Source organism: Diceros bicornis, chromosome 9, assembly GCF_020826845.1.
Source record: "Diceros bicornis minor isolate mBicDic1 chromosome 9, mDicBic1.mat.cur, whole genome shotgun sequence".
Lineage (NCBI taxonomy): Eukaryota > Metazoa > Chordata > Mammalia > Perissodactyla > Rhinocerotidae > Diceros > Diceros bicornis.
Window position 1 is genome coordinate 23,301,847 of NC_080748.1, and position 18,581 is coordinate 23,320,427.

Genomic DNA, 18,581 nt, shown 5'->3' on the forward strand with positions numbered 1-18,581 from the left:
TGGTCACAGTCACTCAAAGATTTCCTCCCCCGGCTGCAAGCAAGTTCCTGCTGTAAGTTAGGGACGGTTACTGAGTATTACAAGAATAATGCAAAGTTGTTTATGTTCTTAAAAATAAAAGTAGTACACAGCCCTCATTTTTTTTTTTTTTTTTTTTTTGGTAGCCTCTATAGCATTTCCCTGCTGATGCTATTCTAGCTGTGGATTACTCTGCTTGAATAGTGCTGAAATTCCCAGCACTTCTAACTGCTGGCTTCTTCACAGGAAAGACTCCCTAAGCCAAGGCTGGCTGCATCAGGAGGGCCTCAGGCTCTGTGGGGAGCCTTCTTGTGGTTATCATAGCTGACACCACCAATGCCCTCGAGTATATTCATGGGGAGAGGAAACACAATCGTGGAATTCTTCTCTGTGGCCACGGTGGTTAAGGTTTGTAGGTAACGCAGTTGGAGGGCTATGGGGGACTCGGCCAGCACCATGGAGGCTGACTTAAGAGATTTAGAAGCATTCATTTCTCCTTCTGCTGCAAGGACCTAAAACGACAGAAATGAAAGAGTTCAGAAATAAAAGTTTACAACTGTGATAGTGCTTTCTTTTTCTGAGTCTGTACTGAGACCTCACTCCATACGTGTTTCATCTCCTTCCTTCTTTGGCAAGGATAAGAGTTTCACATCCTAATGTGACTACAGAATTTTGAGGGGGTCGCAGGAAGCGGGAAGATATTTTACGAATTATGAGTCCCTAGACTTAATTTTTGCACAAAATGAAAGCACTGTCTTTAACCCAGTCAAATACAGGGCCCTCCCCCCAGTGATGCTCTTCATCATTTTGGAGCCTCACCATCGCTGCGTTAGTTTTCAGAGAAGTCTGAAATTCAAGGCCTCTAATTGCCTTTTTTCCTGTCATTTTTACTTATCATAGGAGAGTTTTGAATTTTATTCTGTTGCCAGCTTAGTCTCATTCTTAGAATGTAAGCATTGTTTCAAGTTCTCTCTGCTCTTGATTTCAAGTAGCAGCAAGTGGCAGCCTGATAACACTTGCTTGTTGGAAATCTCTTAAGTACTGGGCTCCTCTTCTAGTTCTCAGAATGCCCAAGAAGAATTTGGAACTCAGCTGCCCCATCCATGGGAACTCACTGCCTGTGTGCAAAGCACCCTCCCATCCATCATGGGCAAGCCCACTGCTTGGAAGCTACTGGAGCTTAGCAGATGAAGCAGGGATGCGTAAGGAATGAGGGCAGAGGAAAACCTTCATTGGCTTACAAGTAAGATTCTGAAGAGGGTACAGGAAGGGCTTCTAATCTTAATTGGTTTCCGATTCTTCAGGAAACCCATCCACATAGACATGAAGGCTATAGATCCCACAGATGCAAGAACACTCGAGGCCAGGGTGTGCTTACATTTTGTAATTCTAACCTGGATTGTACTTAATCATCCCTCTTTTCATCCAGTACACTTAACACATTAGAACAAAGATGCTCAAAAGACGAGCACAAAGTTGGCTACATCAGAATCACCAGCTTTATAAAAATGCAGGTTCCTGGGCCCACTGGGACTCTGCTCACCGAGTCTGAGGTGAGGCCTGGGAACTGGTGTTTGCTGAGTTCAATTCTCTCTAGGAAACTCATGTGCAGCCAGAGTTGGGACTCACCTTGCTAAGTCACTGAGCAAGTTGCCGAGTGCCCCCTTGACCCAAGACCTGTTACCAAGCTTCCTCCAAGTACGTTAGGCTGCCCATTACCTTTTAAATCAGGGGGCAATTCTCAGTCAAAACTGTAAAACAGAAACACTTTTCTTATCAAAATAATTAAGGGAGCCTGATTTTCCATTCAAGCTCTATCCTCGTCTGTTCCAAGGTGAGCCAGCTTGCCCTCCAGTGTAGACGGAGTAGCCCTTACCCTGGCCCTTGCTTCCCGGGTGGCCTCGGCCTCAGCTGCCATGGACCTCTGCAACTGCACAGGAATCCGGACATCTTTGATTTCCACTCGGGCCACTCGGATCCCCCACAGCTCGGTGGCATCATCAAGTATCGTCTGTTTCCGAGTCAAAGGAAAGGACATTGATCAGAAGACAGGTGACGTGATGTACGTCTCTGATATGTTTTATACTGCAGGATAAATGCCTCTTCCCCTTCTTCTTTTGTGTTTACAGCATTTGCAGTGAGACAGTCTGAGGAAAGGAATAGCAGTTCTTATTGCTCACTTCCTGAAATTGAAGTGAATCCCAGGAAGGATTCGGTAACAAAACTTGATAGATCTTTTAGAGGATGGTCTCCCAGCAGGATTCACTCCAAAACCAGCCCTAATGAAATATATACTGTCCATCTAGATTTGAGCAAATACCCCAAGTTTTCCTGTTGCTGACATCAAGCAGGCAGCAATGCATGGGTTTCTCAGACAGCTGGATTTTGTCTTGGCTCTGCCATTTGCAGCTGTGAATTATTCGGCTAGTTACTTAACCTCCCTGATTCTCAGTTTTCTCACCTATTAAAGGTTTCCTTTTGGGCTGGCCCTGTGGCTTAGCGGTTAAGTGCGTGTGCTCTGCTGCTGGCGGCCCGGGTTCGGATCCTGGGCGCACACCAACGCACCACTTCTCCGGCTATGCTGAGGCCGCGTCCCACATACAGCAACTAGAAGGATGTGCAACTATGACATACAACTATCTACTGGGGCTTTGGGGGAAAAAATAAATAAAAAAAAATAAAAATAAAAAAATATTAAAGATTTCCTTTCAGGCCTGTCATGAGGTTTGGCAGTAACACATGTAAGGTATCTATCAGTGCCTAGCAAGGACTCAATAAATATTATCTTGAGATATTATTTTTCTTGCTCCGTTTAACCTCTGCCCTGTGGCCAGTTTTAAACAAGGTAGCAAGATACGGTTTTTAGAGCAGAAGCAGCCTAAATCAAAGATATTCTTGTCCTTTGTAAAAGCTTAAAACCATTGAGGATCTCTTGCTTGTTATCCTGGAGAGGGAGGGATGAGAAAGAATGCCTTGCAAAATAGTGAGATCACGTGGGCACTTCCCTCAAAGGGGAGGGGGCAGAGATGTTACCAATGGACAAGTGATCCCTTGCCTTTCTGTGTTCCCTGTAGAAGCCCAGGAGACCCTGAGACCTCACAGGAAACCAGTGACACGACTGCAGCCGGGGAAACATCTGAGTTGTCAAACTCACAGGGCTCTTACAAATGACACGGAGAGTGATCGTGCAGAACTGATATTATCTCACAAACCCTTACAGCCTTTGCGCTACATTAGGGACTGGAGGAGATGCCAAGAAGGACCAAAGGTGAATTTCCTTCCTAACTAACAGAAGGGAGACTCAGAATGAAAATTTAATTGATTTAAGAAAATACAGAAATGTAATTGTCCATAAACTAGGGTGTGCAAGAGGTGAGCTGGATCCCTGCTACAATCTCATCAACATTTTAATTATGATGATATTAATATTGTGGTTGATATCGCTGGTATGACGTCAGATTTTCCAGGGATGGCAGGCCTGTGCTGACTCAACCGCATCCTCTTCTAACTGCCACACTCCACTGAAGCGCAGGCATACACGGCTGCGCTTCTTCTGGAGTAATCCTAGCTAAAAATAAATCTGGTCTCCGACCTCCTCAGAAAAGGCTAAAGTGTACAATGCTAATTCATAATTTTGAATTCCAAAGAAAATGGATAAAGCACGTAATTCCAAGAGCTCCTTCCTCCTACCCAGATATTTAAATTTAACCTCGTGATTATAAAGAAACAAAACCACAAACTGAAGCCCATCTGTTTAGAGCAGGGTGTGTGTGTGTGTGTGTGTGTACGCACGCACATGCACGTGCACATGTGTGCACACGGAGATGCTTTGAACTGCTGAGATTTGATAATCACTGAGGACTAAAATGAATGAATTAAAGATGCAGGCTGTCAGTTCCCGGTGTCTTTACCTGGATGTTATGGGCGATCTCTTCTCTGCCAGCTAAGATTTGGGACAAGGTCTGTGTCCCCAAGACATTTCTTAGAGTGGTCTGAGCCAGCAGAAACGTAGCTTGGTGGACATCGTTGACATTAGCCACGGCCGAGACAGCACTATAGATTCTGTAATAGACAACTCCATCCACTTGAGTAGTCACAGAGTCTCTGGTGAGGATCTGGAGAGCAAGTACAGAGAAAATCACATGTTTATGACTTTCACAACCATAGACAAAGTGTCAGCCAGCTCAGGAGCCTCTCCATAGGAGGAGGGCATTAATGACAACTCAGTCACCAAAAATCCGTCCTGGCTTGAATACAACATTGTCCTAGTTGATAACAAAATTCCTACACATGTGTGGTCTGTACCTCTCCCCGTAACTTCATGTCAGGGAAGTCTTATAGCCCATAGGCAGAGGCCCTTGATTAGCCATGGTGAGAACAGGCACTTTAGTTTTAAAAGGTCATGGTAGAACCTGCTGGAATTCTCCCTTCTAAACAGAGATAGAACCCCTGTTTCCCTGATACTAGAAATATTTTTGGTTTTCAGTTTTTTTAATATATATATATATTTGTGTGTGTGTGTGTGAGGAAGATCAGCCCTGAGCTAACATCCGTGCCAATTCTCCTCTTTTTTTTTTTTTGCTGAGGAAGACTGGCCCTGGGCTAACATCCATGCCCATCTTCCTCCACTTTATACGGGATGCCCCCACAGCACAGCCTGACAAGCAGTGCATCAGTGCGCACCTGGAATCCAAACCCAGGCCGCCAGCAGCAGAGCACCGGCACTTAACCACTACGCCACGGGGCCGGCCCCCTTATATATATATGTATTTTTATTGATGTCTTAATAGTTTATAACATTGTGAAATTTTGGTTGTACATTTTTGCTTGTCGATCACCATACACATGTCTCCCTTCACTTGGTTTTCAGTTTTTATCAGACTTGTTGAACAGCAGTGCTTCTTAGAAAACATAGATGGCACCAGAGATCGTGTACTGTATTCATATAAAGAAAAATCAATTTAGCTTTACATAGAGGCTCTGCATTAATCATTCTAAATAATGCAGCAAGGTCCTTTGGAGCAAATGAGATTTCCGGTTGTACTGTGGGAGCAGAACCTAGAACTCCCTTCTCCTGCCTAGAACTGTCTACCATGGAGCCAGAAAAGGCCCACGATAGGTCACTGAGCATCCCGAGCTCTCTCATGGCTGGGGTGAATCCTAAAGTAAGGACTGCTGTTCCTACCAGCGGCATGCAGACATCATTGTTGAGTCTTGATTGAGTTTCCTGGACCAGAAAGAAGAAAATTAACATTTACTGACAAATGTTGATTTTCTCTCTTCTCATCTCCTTTGCCCTCCCACATCATAGGTCCTACTCACATTTTCTTCCCTCTTGCTGCATCATTTGGTTATCAGAGAGTGACATGATTATTAGTAACTCTGTTTCTCTCTCCTATTGCCCAGTTACTGTTTTTGTTCATTTATTTGCAATACTTTAAGAATTGAAAAGAATTATTTAAAATCCAAATGTGGGTAGGCCCTGTACAGCATCTGCTGTGTCTCCAATACTACCCCACTTTCTTGCATCCAAACACAAAAAAAATTTAAGGCAAAGGTGAGTGATACCGATATAACTAAAAAATCTGAGAAGGGATGGAGAGGACAATACTGTCACCAACCACTGCCCTCTGCCAAATTAAATTCAGCTCTTTCATATAATGATTTATTTGTCTCTTCTGAGCATCTGCTCTGTCCTCCTCCATCCCAGCTTCTCTGCCAACTGAATCCCTTGTCTCTCCTCTCTTGGGCTTTCTCCTACCCAGTCATTCCACATCTTCTAGCCAGTCGGCCCTTGCCCCGGCTTCATTCTCATTTGGCAAAACAAAGCCCAGTAGTTTGAGAAGCCACCTAGGCCTGCTCACGCAGGTCTCTATGGGGATTCAGTTCATCTTCCCCTTTAGAGTTTAAAAACATACTGTTAAATTTCAGTTGTCCAAGTAATGGGAAAGATATCGGTTTTATTTCTAGTAACATATCTTTAACCAGTGTTACCTCTTGTGGAGGAATGTTGCAAGTAACAGTTCGGAGATCAACTTTGACAAACACGTCTATGCAGGGCAGGACCAGGATCAAACCTATGCAAAAGAAAATGTGGATTAAAATTTCACCCTATTGAAAATAACTACAACAAATTGTCTCCTAGCTATATGGTACATCATTCTCATGGGACTATAGATGTTTCTCAGATGATCTTCAATATGTACACCTATAACTTTGGGGAAAATTATTTCCTCCCATCAGTTAATGACTAAAGAAAAGTGGTTCCCTAGGAGTTTAAATCTTTTGGTAAAAAGCTAAAGATCCTGGACATTTAATTTTTAGATTTTATTTTTAAAATACTCAATCTACTTCTGTCCAAGTGTTGAATTTAACAATTTACAAGGATATTTTGAAAATTGGTTTCCCTATATTAAAGCTGTCTGTATAAAAGATTAAATAATAGATTTTTGACCTTGAATATCAGTGGCTGTCAACGTTCTCATTCATCTTCAATAGTACTGAAGGAATGTTAGAATTAAAATCTTCCCAGGATTTCAGAGTCCCTAAAACCAATGTATTGCAGAATTTACAGTTTCTCCATAGCTGTGTTCTAGTTCAAGTCAATGGCATTCCGCAATTGTAAGCACTTTTACTTCCCTCTGTGTTGAGAAGTATTTAGATTGGGCTGGGTGGGGGAAGGATGGGGAAGAAGAAAAGTCATCTGAGGATCCTATGACTCCTTAGCATTCCCCTGGTGAATGCTCTCTCTAGCAAGAATTACAAAGATTAGAACCCCAAGGGATGTCAGCAAGATGAGGACACCAACCCATTTCCATTTACCAGAAAGTTTTTGTGCTATTGTTTGTATTTTCAAAGAAGAAACAAGTTTTTACGTTGAGTACCATGCAAAAGGCTGGTAGCATCAACAGAAAATGCTGCTCAGGTACTTTCTTTCTTTTGGTCTCTAAACCTTTCTGAGACTTGTGGTGAGAATTACTGCCTAGGGCGGCCCGGTGGCTTAGCGGTTAAGTGCGCGTGCTCTGCTGCTGGCGGCCCGAGTTCGGATCCCGGGTGCGCAGTGACGCGCCACTTCTCCAGCCATGCTGAGGCCGTGTCCCACATACAGCAACTAGAAGGATGTGCAGCTATGGCATACAACTATCTACTGGGGCTTTGGGGAAAAATAAATAAAATTAAAAAAAAAAAAGAATTACTGCCTAATTTACTTCCTTTTTTGGTGCCAGGTCACTGGTTAAGATCATGGCCCTTAGAACTAGAGAGAGTTAAATCCTAGCCCTACCAATTACTAGCTTGTGACCTGGGAACATTCACCTAACTTTTCTGAGCTTCAGTTGCCTAATATATATGTAAGATGGTGGTGAAGATTAAGCATGATTCAACATGATAATGAAATAAAGCACTTAACACCATGCCAGGTATGTATTAAGTGCTCAAGAAGTGCCAGCTCTTATTATTAATACTTTTATTATTAAAGGATAATTTACAATTTACAAAAGTGGAGAGGTTTTCCATTAGCAATTTGGCTTGTTTCCCTCCGGCTCTTATGACATTCTGAGGTAACTCATTAGCCCCAGAGACATGTATGACGAGAGCAGTTATCCTGGGACATTTAGTGGTGAAATCTTCTGGGAAAATTCATTTAAAAGAGATACATTTTTCTCTAGAGTCCTCCAAGTTATAGCTCTTCTACCTCTCTCAAATCCAATTTTATTCTCATTTACAGTCTTAGCCGCACCATATGCAACATGACTAGGAAGGAGTTAACCTTGGTCTGTTATACCTCAGTTGGATGATTCTTATACTTCTGTTTTGACAAACTCATAAGAGCATCCATAATAAGTCCCTTCTGCCTTCTTTCTCTTAGATTCTTTATGAAATTAGACAAGTAGGATTATAATACTTGAAATGGCCAAGCCTCCTTCACAAGCTTCTCCTTTGAAGTTTCTCACTTATTTTTGTGTGTGTGTGTGAGGAAGATCAGACCTGAGCTAACATCTATTGCCAATCCTCCTCCTTTCCCCACCCCCCAAAGCTCCCGTAGATAGTTGTATGTCATAGCTGCACATCCTTCTAGTTGCCGTATGTGGGACTCGGCCTCAGCATGGCCGGAGAAGCGGTGCGTCGGTGCGCGCCCGGGATCCGAACCTGGGCCTCCAGTAGCAGAGCGTGCGCACTTGACCGCTAAGCCACGGGCGGCCCTCTCACTAGTTTTTTTAATGTAACAGGTATCTGAGTGCCTGCCCCAGTGCATGGCCAAGGGCAGCACACACAGAGTCACAGTGAGTAAGAGTTCCTGCTCCTGGAGATCTTACCGTCCCGTGGGCGGGAGAATGATTTTACTCAAATACTTCACACTAAGGGGCAGAAAACAAATGTTATCAGAGAAGCATAGCTAATAATCGTTGTTTTCCATGTATCTTCTAGGATGCTGTTTTTGATAGCCTCTCTTTTCAAGAATATCAGAATTTATCATGTGAAATTGCCATTTTTGTCAGTCAAAAACAAAGAGTAGGGGCCAGCCCGTGGCGTAGCCCTTAAGTGTGCGCGCTCCGCTGCTGGCGGCCGGTGGTTCAGATCCCTGGCGTGCACCGACGCACCGCTTGTCCCGCCATGCTGTGGCGGCGTACCACATAAAGTGGAGGAAGATGGGCACAGATGTTAGCCCAGGGCCAGTCTTCCTCAGCAAAAAGAGGAGGATTGGCATGGATGTTAGCTCAGGGCTGATCTTCCTCACACAAACAAAATTAATTAATTAAAAACAAAACAAAACAAATATTAGGAATTTCACATAGTTTAGCTAAATATATACCCTCAAGTTATGAGTATTAAATCAGTACCTTAGTTCTAGGGAGTTTTAGTGCCTGATACTCCCCCCCCCAAAAAAAATCTCATCCTTTTATAACGTGAACAGTTTGGGACATTTTTATTCTAAGTTTGTGGAGAAAGAACAGAAATAAACACTACATTTGACAAAAGGAGTTGTACAATGGCTTCCAGGTCTGTTTCTATTAATCTACTTGCCAGGAGAGGAAATTACCTTTTACTTTTCCAGTAGGTCTTTTCAAAGAGTGAGAATGAACAACCAGCTCCTGGAATACTCTCCCTGAGTAATGTCATCATCTCCCTCTGCCATTTCCTCCCGCCTCTCGTTCTTCCGTCGTTCTCTTAGTGGCCCAGGTAATAAGTGACGTCCAGCTAGTGTAACCAGAGCCACTCTTTGCTCATGTTCACTGAAACTCTCAGAGGGAGTGTTAGGAAGCAGGTCCAGATTTCCTAAGCCTCCAATAGTGGTCTGGTGGTCACTCCCATTAACTTGCATAAGAGGACAACATCATTCAATTACAGAAAGGCTAGGGCTCCAGCTCCCTGTGAGTTTTCACTGCCTCTCAATAGGCACTGCCAGGGAAAATATTGGTGGCAGGAGTGGTGGTAATAGGTGCCCATGATCCTTGTCAGGGCAGTCCTACCTGGCCCTTTGGCTTTGTCAGCTTGGATGCGTCCCAGTCGGAATACAACAGCACGTTCATACTCCTTAATGATCTAAGAGATGAAGGGAGAGCATTTAGTCTTAATGGCTCATCAGCTCCTATAGAGAGGCCAATTTATTTCCCAGGGTATTACCTTCAAGCACATCCATATGGAGACAGGGAAGGTAATGATCATCAACAGCAAAGAAAGGGAATAGAGGATCCAGCCACACACGCCAAGACGTTTACTGTTGATGCCTAGGAAGTGAGAGGGAAGCAGCCTGTCACTGATGTGGCTCTTACAACAGGCATCCAGTTGTGTGGGTGAGGAAACTACCCAGAAGGCTGGCCAAGCCTGAGGGGACTGAGGAAGCAACCTAAATCTTTGCACACCCATGAATGCAGGAAACGCACACACACACACAAACAACATTCATTCGGGGTTTTAGATTAAAATCGACTTGTCCCTTCCAAGAAAAGTCTCATAGCAATCGACAATAATAATTACCATTACATGTCATGATTTATTATTCTTAAAACACATAAAACAGTGTTACTCAGAGTGTGATCCGTTGACTACTCACATCAGAATCATCAAGGTGCCATTTTAAAAGGCAGATCCCTGGGCCTGGAGAATTCTCCAGGTGAAATTCAAGGCAAGCTCTGAGGTAGATAGGTAAGTACTATTATCCCCAGAGGGAGACAATGTGGCACAAGGAAAAACATTTTGAAGCGTCTTTAGTTATGAGTTTCTATGAGAGCTCTCTTACTTACCAATGCTGTGGCCTTAGGTAAGCCACTCAATGCTTCTGAGCCTCCATTTCTTCATCTGTAGGAGGGGAGTAGAAATTACCTACCTTGAAGTGTTCGATGACAATTAAATGAGATTATTTTGTTTTGGCTCCTGGCCCGTACATTAATATCTATATTAGTAAATGTATACTACTGTAATTCCATTTCACAGATTGATGGATATTACAGAGACTTGTCAGACGTCGATATTTTACGTTTCTGACTTTTCATGGAATTTTGTTACATTGGCTCATTACCTTAGATGTCTTTCTCCTAATCACATATCATGGTTACAGGGACATGTTGGCCTAATGAATATTGCCTTGCAATAAGATGGGACCAAGTTCAAATCAAGTCTCATGTCTTAGAATTCCTGTTTGTGAAACATACAGGTCTGGCTGACCCTTTTACTTTAGAATTCTTTATATTCACTATTTCATCTTCTTTTTAATCCTCGTTCCTTTTTGTTCTCCTCTCCTTGACAACCACCCCATCCTCCCCTCTAGACTTCCTCCAATTGATTCACATTCTCCACACATGCACTAGAACTAATTATATTTACTAGACATCTCCACCCAGAATATCCCACAAACACCTTGTGCTATCTCTGTCTCAGTTAATGCCTTAACTGTCCACGCTGTCGTCTAGGTTAGAGACGCAAGGTCATCACTGCTTCCCCCCATTCAACCCCAGAAGTCACTAAGTCTAACGGATACCACCTCAAATCCATCCTCACTTACCCATTTTACTGATACTGACTGGTTGGTGCCCAAGCCATATATTTTTGAATATTTAGGAAGATTCTAGGACCTTGCTCTTACAAAAAATGCTGTGATGAATGCTTTTTAATGTGTGTTTTTGTGCACTTGTATAGGATAAATTCGTAGCAGTGGAAGTGTCAGGTCAAAGGGATTAGTATTTACAATTTTGATAGATGGTAAATGCCCTTCAAAGAGTTTGTACCAATCTGCCCTCTCATCAACAGCACACCATGACACTGTGCCTATTGCCACATGCCCTGTCCTCACTAGACATTTCCAGTCTTCTCAATTGTGACATTCTGATAGATAAAAAGTATCTAAGTTTTAGATACATATTTAGCAGTAAAAACTTTTGGGTGCAAATGTCCTTGTATAGGCTCTAAATACACATCAAGATATACTCAACAACAATAAGGGCTTGTCTGCATATGCCAAAGTTTGTTTATTGATTGATTGATTGATTGATAGACTTTTGTGAGGAAGACTAGCCCTGCGCTAACATCCGATGCCAATCCTCCTTTTTTTTTTTTTTTTTTTTTGCTGAGGAACATTGGCCCTGGGCTAACATCCGTGCCCAACTTCCTCTACTTTATATGGGACGGTGCCACAACATGGCTTGACAAGTGCATTGGTGCACGCCCAGGATCCGAACCTGTGAACCCCGGGCTGCTGCAGCCGAGCGTTCGCACTTAACTGCTGCACCACCAGGCTGGCCTCCTGCATGTGCCAAAGTTTAAATTCCTAAAATATCACTTTCCAAACCCTTGGGCCACATTGAAGTGGATCAAACTATCACTTTGCAGGGTAAGAAGACGTTTTGTGCATTCTCATAGACTCTTTGTTGTATTTTATTTATTAGTGCCTTTTTTTGTGTGTGTGAGGAAGATCAGCCCTGAGCTAACATCCATGCCAATCCTCCTCTTTTTGCTGAGGAAGACCGGCCCTGAGCTAACATCTATTGCCAATCCTCCTCCTCTTTTTCCCCTCTTTTCTCCCCAAAGCCCCAGTAGATAGTTGTATGCCATAGTTGCACATCCTTTCAGTTGCTGTATGTGGGACGCCGCCTCAGCATGGCCGGACAAGCAGTGGGTTAGTATGCGCCCTGAGATCCAAACCCGGGCCGCCAAGTAGCGGAGCGCGCATACTTAACTGCTAAGCCACAGGGCCGGCCCCCATTAGTGCTTTTTTATTATTGTTAATGATACAACCTATATATACATTCTCATTGCGAAAAAAATATCTGTCCAAGCAATGCAGATAAAACTAAAGTCCCCTTGACTCTCCTCTCAATTCACTTTTATCTAGAAGGTCTCATAGTTATCAATGTATTATGAATATATATCGATAATATGTATATTATCGATATATATCAATAGTTATCTATATTTCCTTATAGAGCCATTCCTACGTATTTACATACATGAAATCTACATGTATGTACAATTAGAAAACTCTTGGTTTAGATTTGTAGATTTTGTGAGAAACAACATCACACTGTATCTGTTTCTACTTTTTTTCCTTAACTGAATATATCTTGGAGATATTTCCATGTCATTACATACAGATCTACCTCATTCTTCTTAATTGTTGCCTACTATTCCATCCTAAACCTGTGTCTCAATTTACTTAGCCATTCTCCTATTGATCAACATTAAGGTTACTTGCAATTTTTACCTTTACAAACAAGGCTGCAATACTGTGCTTCTACACGCCTCTCTGGGACAACTTGCACTTTCCTAGAATCTTGACAAAAGCATTGAGAAGGCAGCACAGTTCCTGCCACCTTTGGTGTTCCCTCCCTGCTACACTGCAGTATGTGGTATTCGGGGACCTTGGGGTGCTCCAGGCTGTGACTTTAACAATGCAGGACACACAGGCAGCTGGGACTCCAACAAGGACACCAGCTACACTTTAGGCCCGGAGCCAGCCCTAGGTATTTCCAGAGTAGCTACAGCCTTAACAGCAAGCTGCATAAGCAAGTGTTTGTCACAGAGAAAATGGCCCTGACCTACAGGAGCTCCTCGGGAGTCCCGTCAAGCCCTTGCATCCTTAATGGGAGTGGGGTCTGTTAGGTACTAAATGTGCTGAGACAAGAGATGAGGACGCGATTAGTCTTCCAAGATTTACACCTGAGCATAGAATTACCCAGGCCTCTGCTGCTGGGAGACTTGTGGAGCCTGTGGGATGTCATTAGCCGCCGCCTAAGGCGCTGTTGTCAGCCTCCCTGCAGGGCTCCGGGGGGAGCACAAAGCCTGCTTTTACGGCTTCCAGCAGAGCAAATCTTTCAGCCAGCCTTCCCCCCATCCCACCCCCTCCCACAGTCAAAACCAGGATGCTGTGCTGAGAAGTGGATTTGAGGATGACAATTCTGACTGAAAGGATATGCAGGGATTGTATTACAAAGGATCTTCAGAAATCTTCCATACCACCTTTCCTTCAGCCTACACAAGGCTCCTGCCAGAACCTTCCCTGAGACTAAGGGGATAATGGAAGGAAAAGGAGCCACACAACCTCTCTGTTAGCCACTAAGCGCTGAGCACATTTAATCATCTCCTGCTTTATCCAAATCCATGGATGTGCATTTTCTGTGGGTAACTGTCATGATACCATAAAGCCATCATCATGTGCTTACTTCCTGGTAGAGAACTGGATTTTGCCACCTCCAACAAATTGACCAAGATTTATTATTCATCCATTTAACAAATATTTTACCAGTTATACACCAGGCACTGTGCTGGAGCTGAGGATACAAAGGAGAATAAGATGGGGAAAGTCCCATCAAGAGTTCAAGTCTAGCGCTTCAAGTCTAGACCATAGGGACAGGTGTAATAATAGAATCAGGGCTCTGCTGTGCTTCCTTCTAGGATGTGTACAGCTGGTGATATAAGTGGAGATTCCCTCCTGTATGTGGCTGTGACAAAGAACAGGAGAATGTTTAGTCAACATCTTTCCTTCAGTCTGCAAAGAGAAAGGTAGAGCCATCAGGCACGGAACCCGAGGCCCAGCGCTGCTGACACTGGGAGAAGGACTCTGGGACCTCAGTCGGAAGGACTTTAAAGATAACGAAGGCCAATTCTTCATTTTGCAGACAGAAAACTTCCTGGTTAGTGTTGTCACCATCATCATTTTCTCTCTCCTTGAGTAAGGTGGTACCCACAAATTCCACAAACTGACAGTAATTCATGTCTACCTTTATTGACTTAGGCAGTGAGGCAAAACCAAGCTTTGCTTGTAGAGGTGCACCTCTGGGGCTTTGTTCCTGGTGCTTAAACACAGCACAGAGCACCAGCGGAGACTTGAACACCCTTTAGGATTAGGGGTAAACACTCCAGGCAAGATTTGTAACTCGTGTGAGGCCAGAAAGGAGGGGAGAATATTCCCAATCACTAGCCCCACTTAGATAGCATTGGAAGTGGAAATGAATTTTAGTAAATAAAACAGGTGAGGTGACTTGGTTGTTTATTTCCTAACTTTGGCTTGGTCAACAGTATTTAAATATTAGATCAACACTACATGTAATTCTTGCCCACAGATCTGTGTTACTGTAAATAGTCATTTCCTCTCTAAGCAGAAATAGCCATTTGGGTGCTATGATGCTGTTTAAAAGCACCAAAACAGAATGATGTGCGTTACATATCAGGGAAATGAACATTAAAACCACAATGAGATAATAATACACAGCTTCCAGAATAGCAAACATTCAAGACTGACAATATGACATTTTAGCAAAGTTGTGGAGCAACTGGAGCTTTCATGTATGCAAATTGATACAATCACCTTGAAAAACTATTTGGAAGTATCTACTAAAGCCAGGGCATACTTACCTTATGACTGAGTGTTCAACTTCTAAGTAATACCTGAGAGAAATGAGTGCTGATTACAGCGAAAAACATATTCAAGAATGTTCATTGCAATTTTATTCTCCAAGAAACGAAGGGCCACCCAAACCCATCAACAGTACAATGAATAAAGTTGTGATGTGTTCATACAAAGGAATATTACTCAGAAAGAGAAAAGATGAGCCTACTGCCATATGCAGAATATGGATGAATCTCACAGACAAAATATTGGGCAAAATAAGCCAGACACAAGAGTCCGTAATTTTTGATTCCATGTATAAGAGTATATACTGTATATCTCACTTATACTGTACCACTTCACTCAAGAACAAGCAAAACTAATCTATTATGTTTGAAGTCAGGGTAGTAGCTGTCTCCAGGTAGTGGGGTTGCCGGTGGTTGGGTGTTATCTGGGAAGGAACGAGGGAGCATATTAGGGTGCTGGAAATGCTCCGTATCTTGATCTGGATGCTTACATAGATTACACATAGAGAGCCTATGGAAATACACAACGACCAACCAAATGAGAAAGTAAAGGCTATTTATTCTCAATTTGCTGAAGCAAGGGAGTCAGCCACTGTCAGTTGAGTTTTGGCAGAGACACAAAGGCAGGCAGAGGAGTGGGGAAGCTTTAGTGTGAACCAAAGGGAAGGCTCCAGGTGTGCCCCGACTGGAGGCTGTGGGCCCCACTAGACGTGGGACATCCTATGTGATTGGTTAGGGTGCACATTTGGCTTTCTCTGGTTGGTCCTAAGTTGGAAGCAAGGACAAAAAGTAGGGAAGCTGTCAGTATATAATCAAGTCCTGGCCATTTTGGGCTGGTAGACGCAGAAGTGATTGTTTACTTGCTGGATTGTTACTAGAGATAATAATCTGGTGCTTCCTGCAAGTCTGACTTATTGCAGGCTGGCTTCCTGGGCTGATTATTGTAGAGAAAGGGTTGGTTTCCTGGGCAGGCTACTGCAGGTCGTGGGTCAAAGTTCTATTTTTATATATAGTCCAGCCACTGTCTGTTTATATATTTAGTCTCTCAAGCCAAACACTTAAGACTTGTGCTCTTTATTGTACGTATCTCATACCTCAATAAATAATTCAAATAAAGATCAGAGAATATAAGCTCAGGCTAGTACTAAGGATGGAAAACTCACTGCTTGTTCTGCATTCTCAGAAAGCAGGGGACAGAGAGAATGGAAAACCTTCAGCAAAGGCAGCCTGACGACAGACGGGGGACAGTGCCGAGCAGGGACCGAAGGTGCAGGCCCCTAGTGAATCGGCCACATGTTCTAATGGAGACACCTCCATTTGAGAGCCAGATGACATCTCACAAGGCACTTAGCCTGCTTAAGTCTTAGTTTCCTCCTCTGTTAATACAATAATAACTAGTTATGAGGATTAAGTAAATTACATGGAAAGGAATTATTAGCTGTATCAGGAGGCCCTCTAGTCAACCAGGCCATTGCCTAGGATTTTCCTCGAGGTGTATTTTGGTCAAGACAGCCTAACATTTTCCTCAGCTTTTTTTGTGTGCGTGAGGAAGATCAGCCCTGAGCTAACATCCCTGCCAATCATTTTTGCTGAGGAAGACTGGCCCTGAGCTAACATCCCTGCTGATCTTCCTCCACTTTATGTGGGACGCCGCCACAGCACGGCCTGACAAGTGGTGAGGCCATCCGCGCCTGGGATCCAAACCTGGGCAGCCAGCAGTGGAGCGCACGCACTTAACTGCTACACCACAGGGCCTGCCCCCTCCCTCAGCTTGATCAAATGTTAAACGGATCCTTCCCTTTAAAAAGAGCATTTTCTTTCTTTTTTTTTTTTTTGTGAGGAAGATCAGCCCTGAGCTAACAACTGATGGCAATGCTCCTCTTTTTGCTGAGGAAGACTGGCCCTGGGCTAACATCCGTGCCCATCTTCCTCTACTGTATACTGGATGCTGCCAGAGCATTGTTTGACATGCAGTGGGTGTGTGCCCTCCAGAGATCCGAATCTGCAAGCCTCGGGCCTGGGAAGTGGAGCATGGGCACTTAACCGCTGTGCCACCTGGCAGGCCCCTAGAGCATTTTCTTTAGAACACTTATCATTGTAAATTCTTTCTCTGCCCCTTTGAGATGTAAATCTTTTTTAAAGCCTTTTGCCAGTTTTATAACCCAGGACTATCTTCTCAAGGACCCGGGAACTATTCTTTTGAAATGTAATCATCAAAGAAGATAGCAGGGCCGGCGGTGGCTTACCGGTTAAGTGTGCGCGCTCTGCTGCTGGCGGCCTGGGTTTGGATCCCTGGCGCGCACCGACGCACCGCTTCTGCGGCCATGCTGAGGCCGCGTCCCACATACAGCAACTAGAAGGATGTGCAACTATGACGTACAACAATATACTGGGGCTTTGGGGGGGAAAAAAAAGGAGGAGGATTGGCAATAGATGTTAGCTCAGAGCTGGTCTTCCTCAGCAAAAAGAGGAGGATTAGCACGGATGTTAGCTCAGGGCTGATCTTCCTCACAAAAAAAAAAAAGAAGAAGAAGATAGCACCCCCATCTCCCAGCCTCTGTGGGAGGGTAGGAGCCTAACTTCAGTGGGCACCTTGCTCCAAGTTGTAAAAATACCGCCAGTCATAAAGATATAAGAAGTTTATTAGTAAACACAGATGGCCTAGGACCAGCCCCTAAGGTTCTCCAGTACTTTTCCACTCGCTCACTCCAGCCTTTAAAAACCCTACCGCCGTTTGTTTCAGCAGAATTGGTTCAGATGGACTCCCGGCCTCTCTCCTCTACGGCAATAGTTCTTAACTAAAGTCTTTCTTGTCTGTTTAACTTTGTCTGGTGCAGTTTTTGCTTTGACAATTTACATAGTGTTTTGTTTTATTTTTAATTTTTTTTTCTTTTACTAGGTAGGATTCTAAATATCTCTGTGGATGTTCTGATCCGTCCAGATGATGGCTCTACTATATGTGCAAGAACTACATTTTCAAGGAGAACGTACAATAAAACTCTAACTCCTGAAGGTTTCTATCTCCTAAAGTAATCTGGCCACTGACTTTATAAGTTCTTTCAGATAATTTTTATTTCATTTTTTATGGTGGTAACATTGGTTTATAACATTATATAAATTTCGCGTGTACATCATTATATTTCAATTTCTGTGTAGATTACTCAGATAACTTTTAGAACCTTAAAAAAAGAGAGCGCGAGATACCAGATCTTTGGTGCAAAACTACTAAATCAGAGCTAGATGATGATCTTATCATCATCACTGGTCCTATGACCACAAAATCCCGTAATCCTAAGAGTTTTCTAAACTGTCACGTGTATATCTCAACTACAGAAGGATGATCTGTGCTTAGTAGCTACATGAACTTTAGGACACATTTATACTGAGTTCCTGTTTGCCATTTGATCCTTCTGAGAAATATTTAAGATATATTTCAAAATAGAATGTTCAAAAATATGTAATAATAATGCTTTTATCTCCCATAACTGACTTCCCCTTACCCCAACATCTTCCTTTGTCTTTAGCTGAAGATGGTATTTAAGGTGGGGGGTTGGGCCATTCTGGCGAGTTACTCAGTTTTCCTGGGTTTCTCTCATGTATACATGTTATTAAACTTTGATTTTCTCCTGTTATTCTCTCACGTCAATTTAATTCTTAGACCAGCTAGAGGACCCAGAGAGTAGAGGATTGTCTTCCTCCCCTGTAATTGTAATTTT

The 18,581-nt window shown here is 43.2% G+C and overlaps 1 protein-coding gene and 1 pseudogene across 1 annotated transcript; both read right to left on the reverse strand.

The window, feature by feature from the left end:
- LOC131410148 (serine/threonine-protein phosphatase 4 regulatory subunit 2-like) overlaps window positions 1–18,581 on the reverse strand; it is a 156,108-nt pseudogene that overhangs the window by 23,754 nt on the left and 113,773 nt on the right.
- LOC131410416 (stomatin-like protein 3) lies at window positions 31–14,225 on the reverse strand. Its single transcript, XM_058548590.1, has 7 exons — window positions 14,031–14,225; window positions 9,489–9,561; window positions 6,013–6,095; window positions 5,111–5,245; window positions 3,930–4,193; window positions 1,895–2,029; window positions 31–530 (listed from the first exon to the last, which is right to left on the reverse strand). Exons 1-7 carry the CDS (start codon window positions 14,223–14,225, stop codon window positions 306–308), a joined length of 1,110 nt encoding a protein of 369 aa, XP_058404573.1. The 3' UTR covers window positions 31–305.

Bases quoted from the DNA above. Each gene is read 5' to 3' on its own strand.
- LOC131410416 (XM_058548590.1), bottom strand. From the start codon at position 14,225: ATGAATTACTGTCAGTTTGTGGAATTTGTGGGTACCACCTTACTCAAG. The intron at 9,562-14,030 runs GTGCCTGATGGC...TTCATCTCTTAG, and splicing joins AGCGCTGGGCCTCGGGTTCC to ATCATTAAGGAGTATGAACG. The intron at 531-1,894 runs GTAAGGGCTACT...CTGTCGTTTTAG, and splicing joins CCCGGGAAGCAAGGGCCAGG to GTCCTTGCAGCAGAAGGAGA.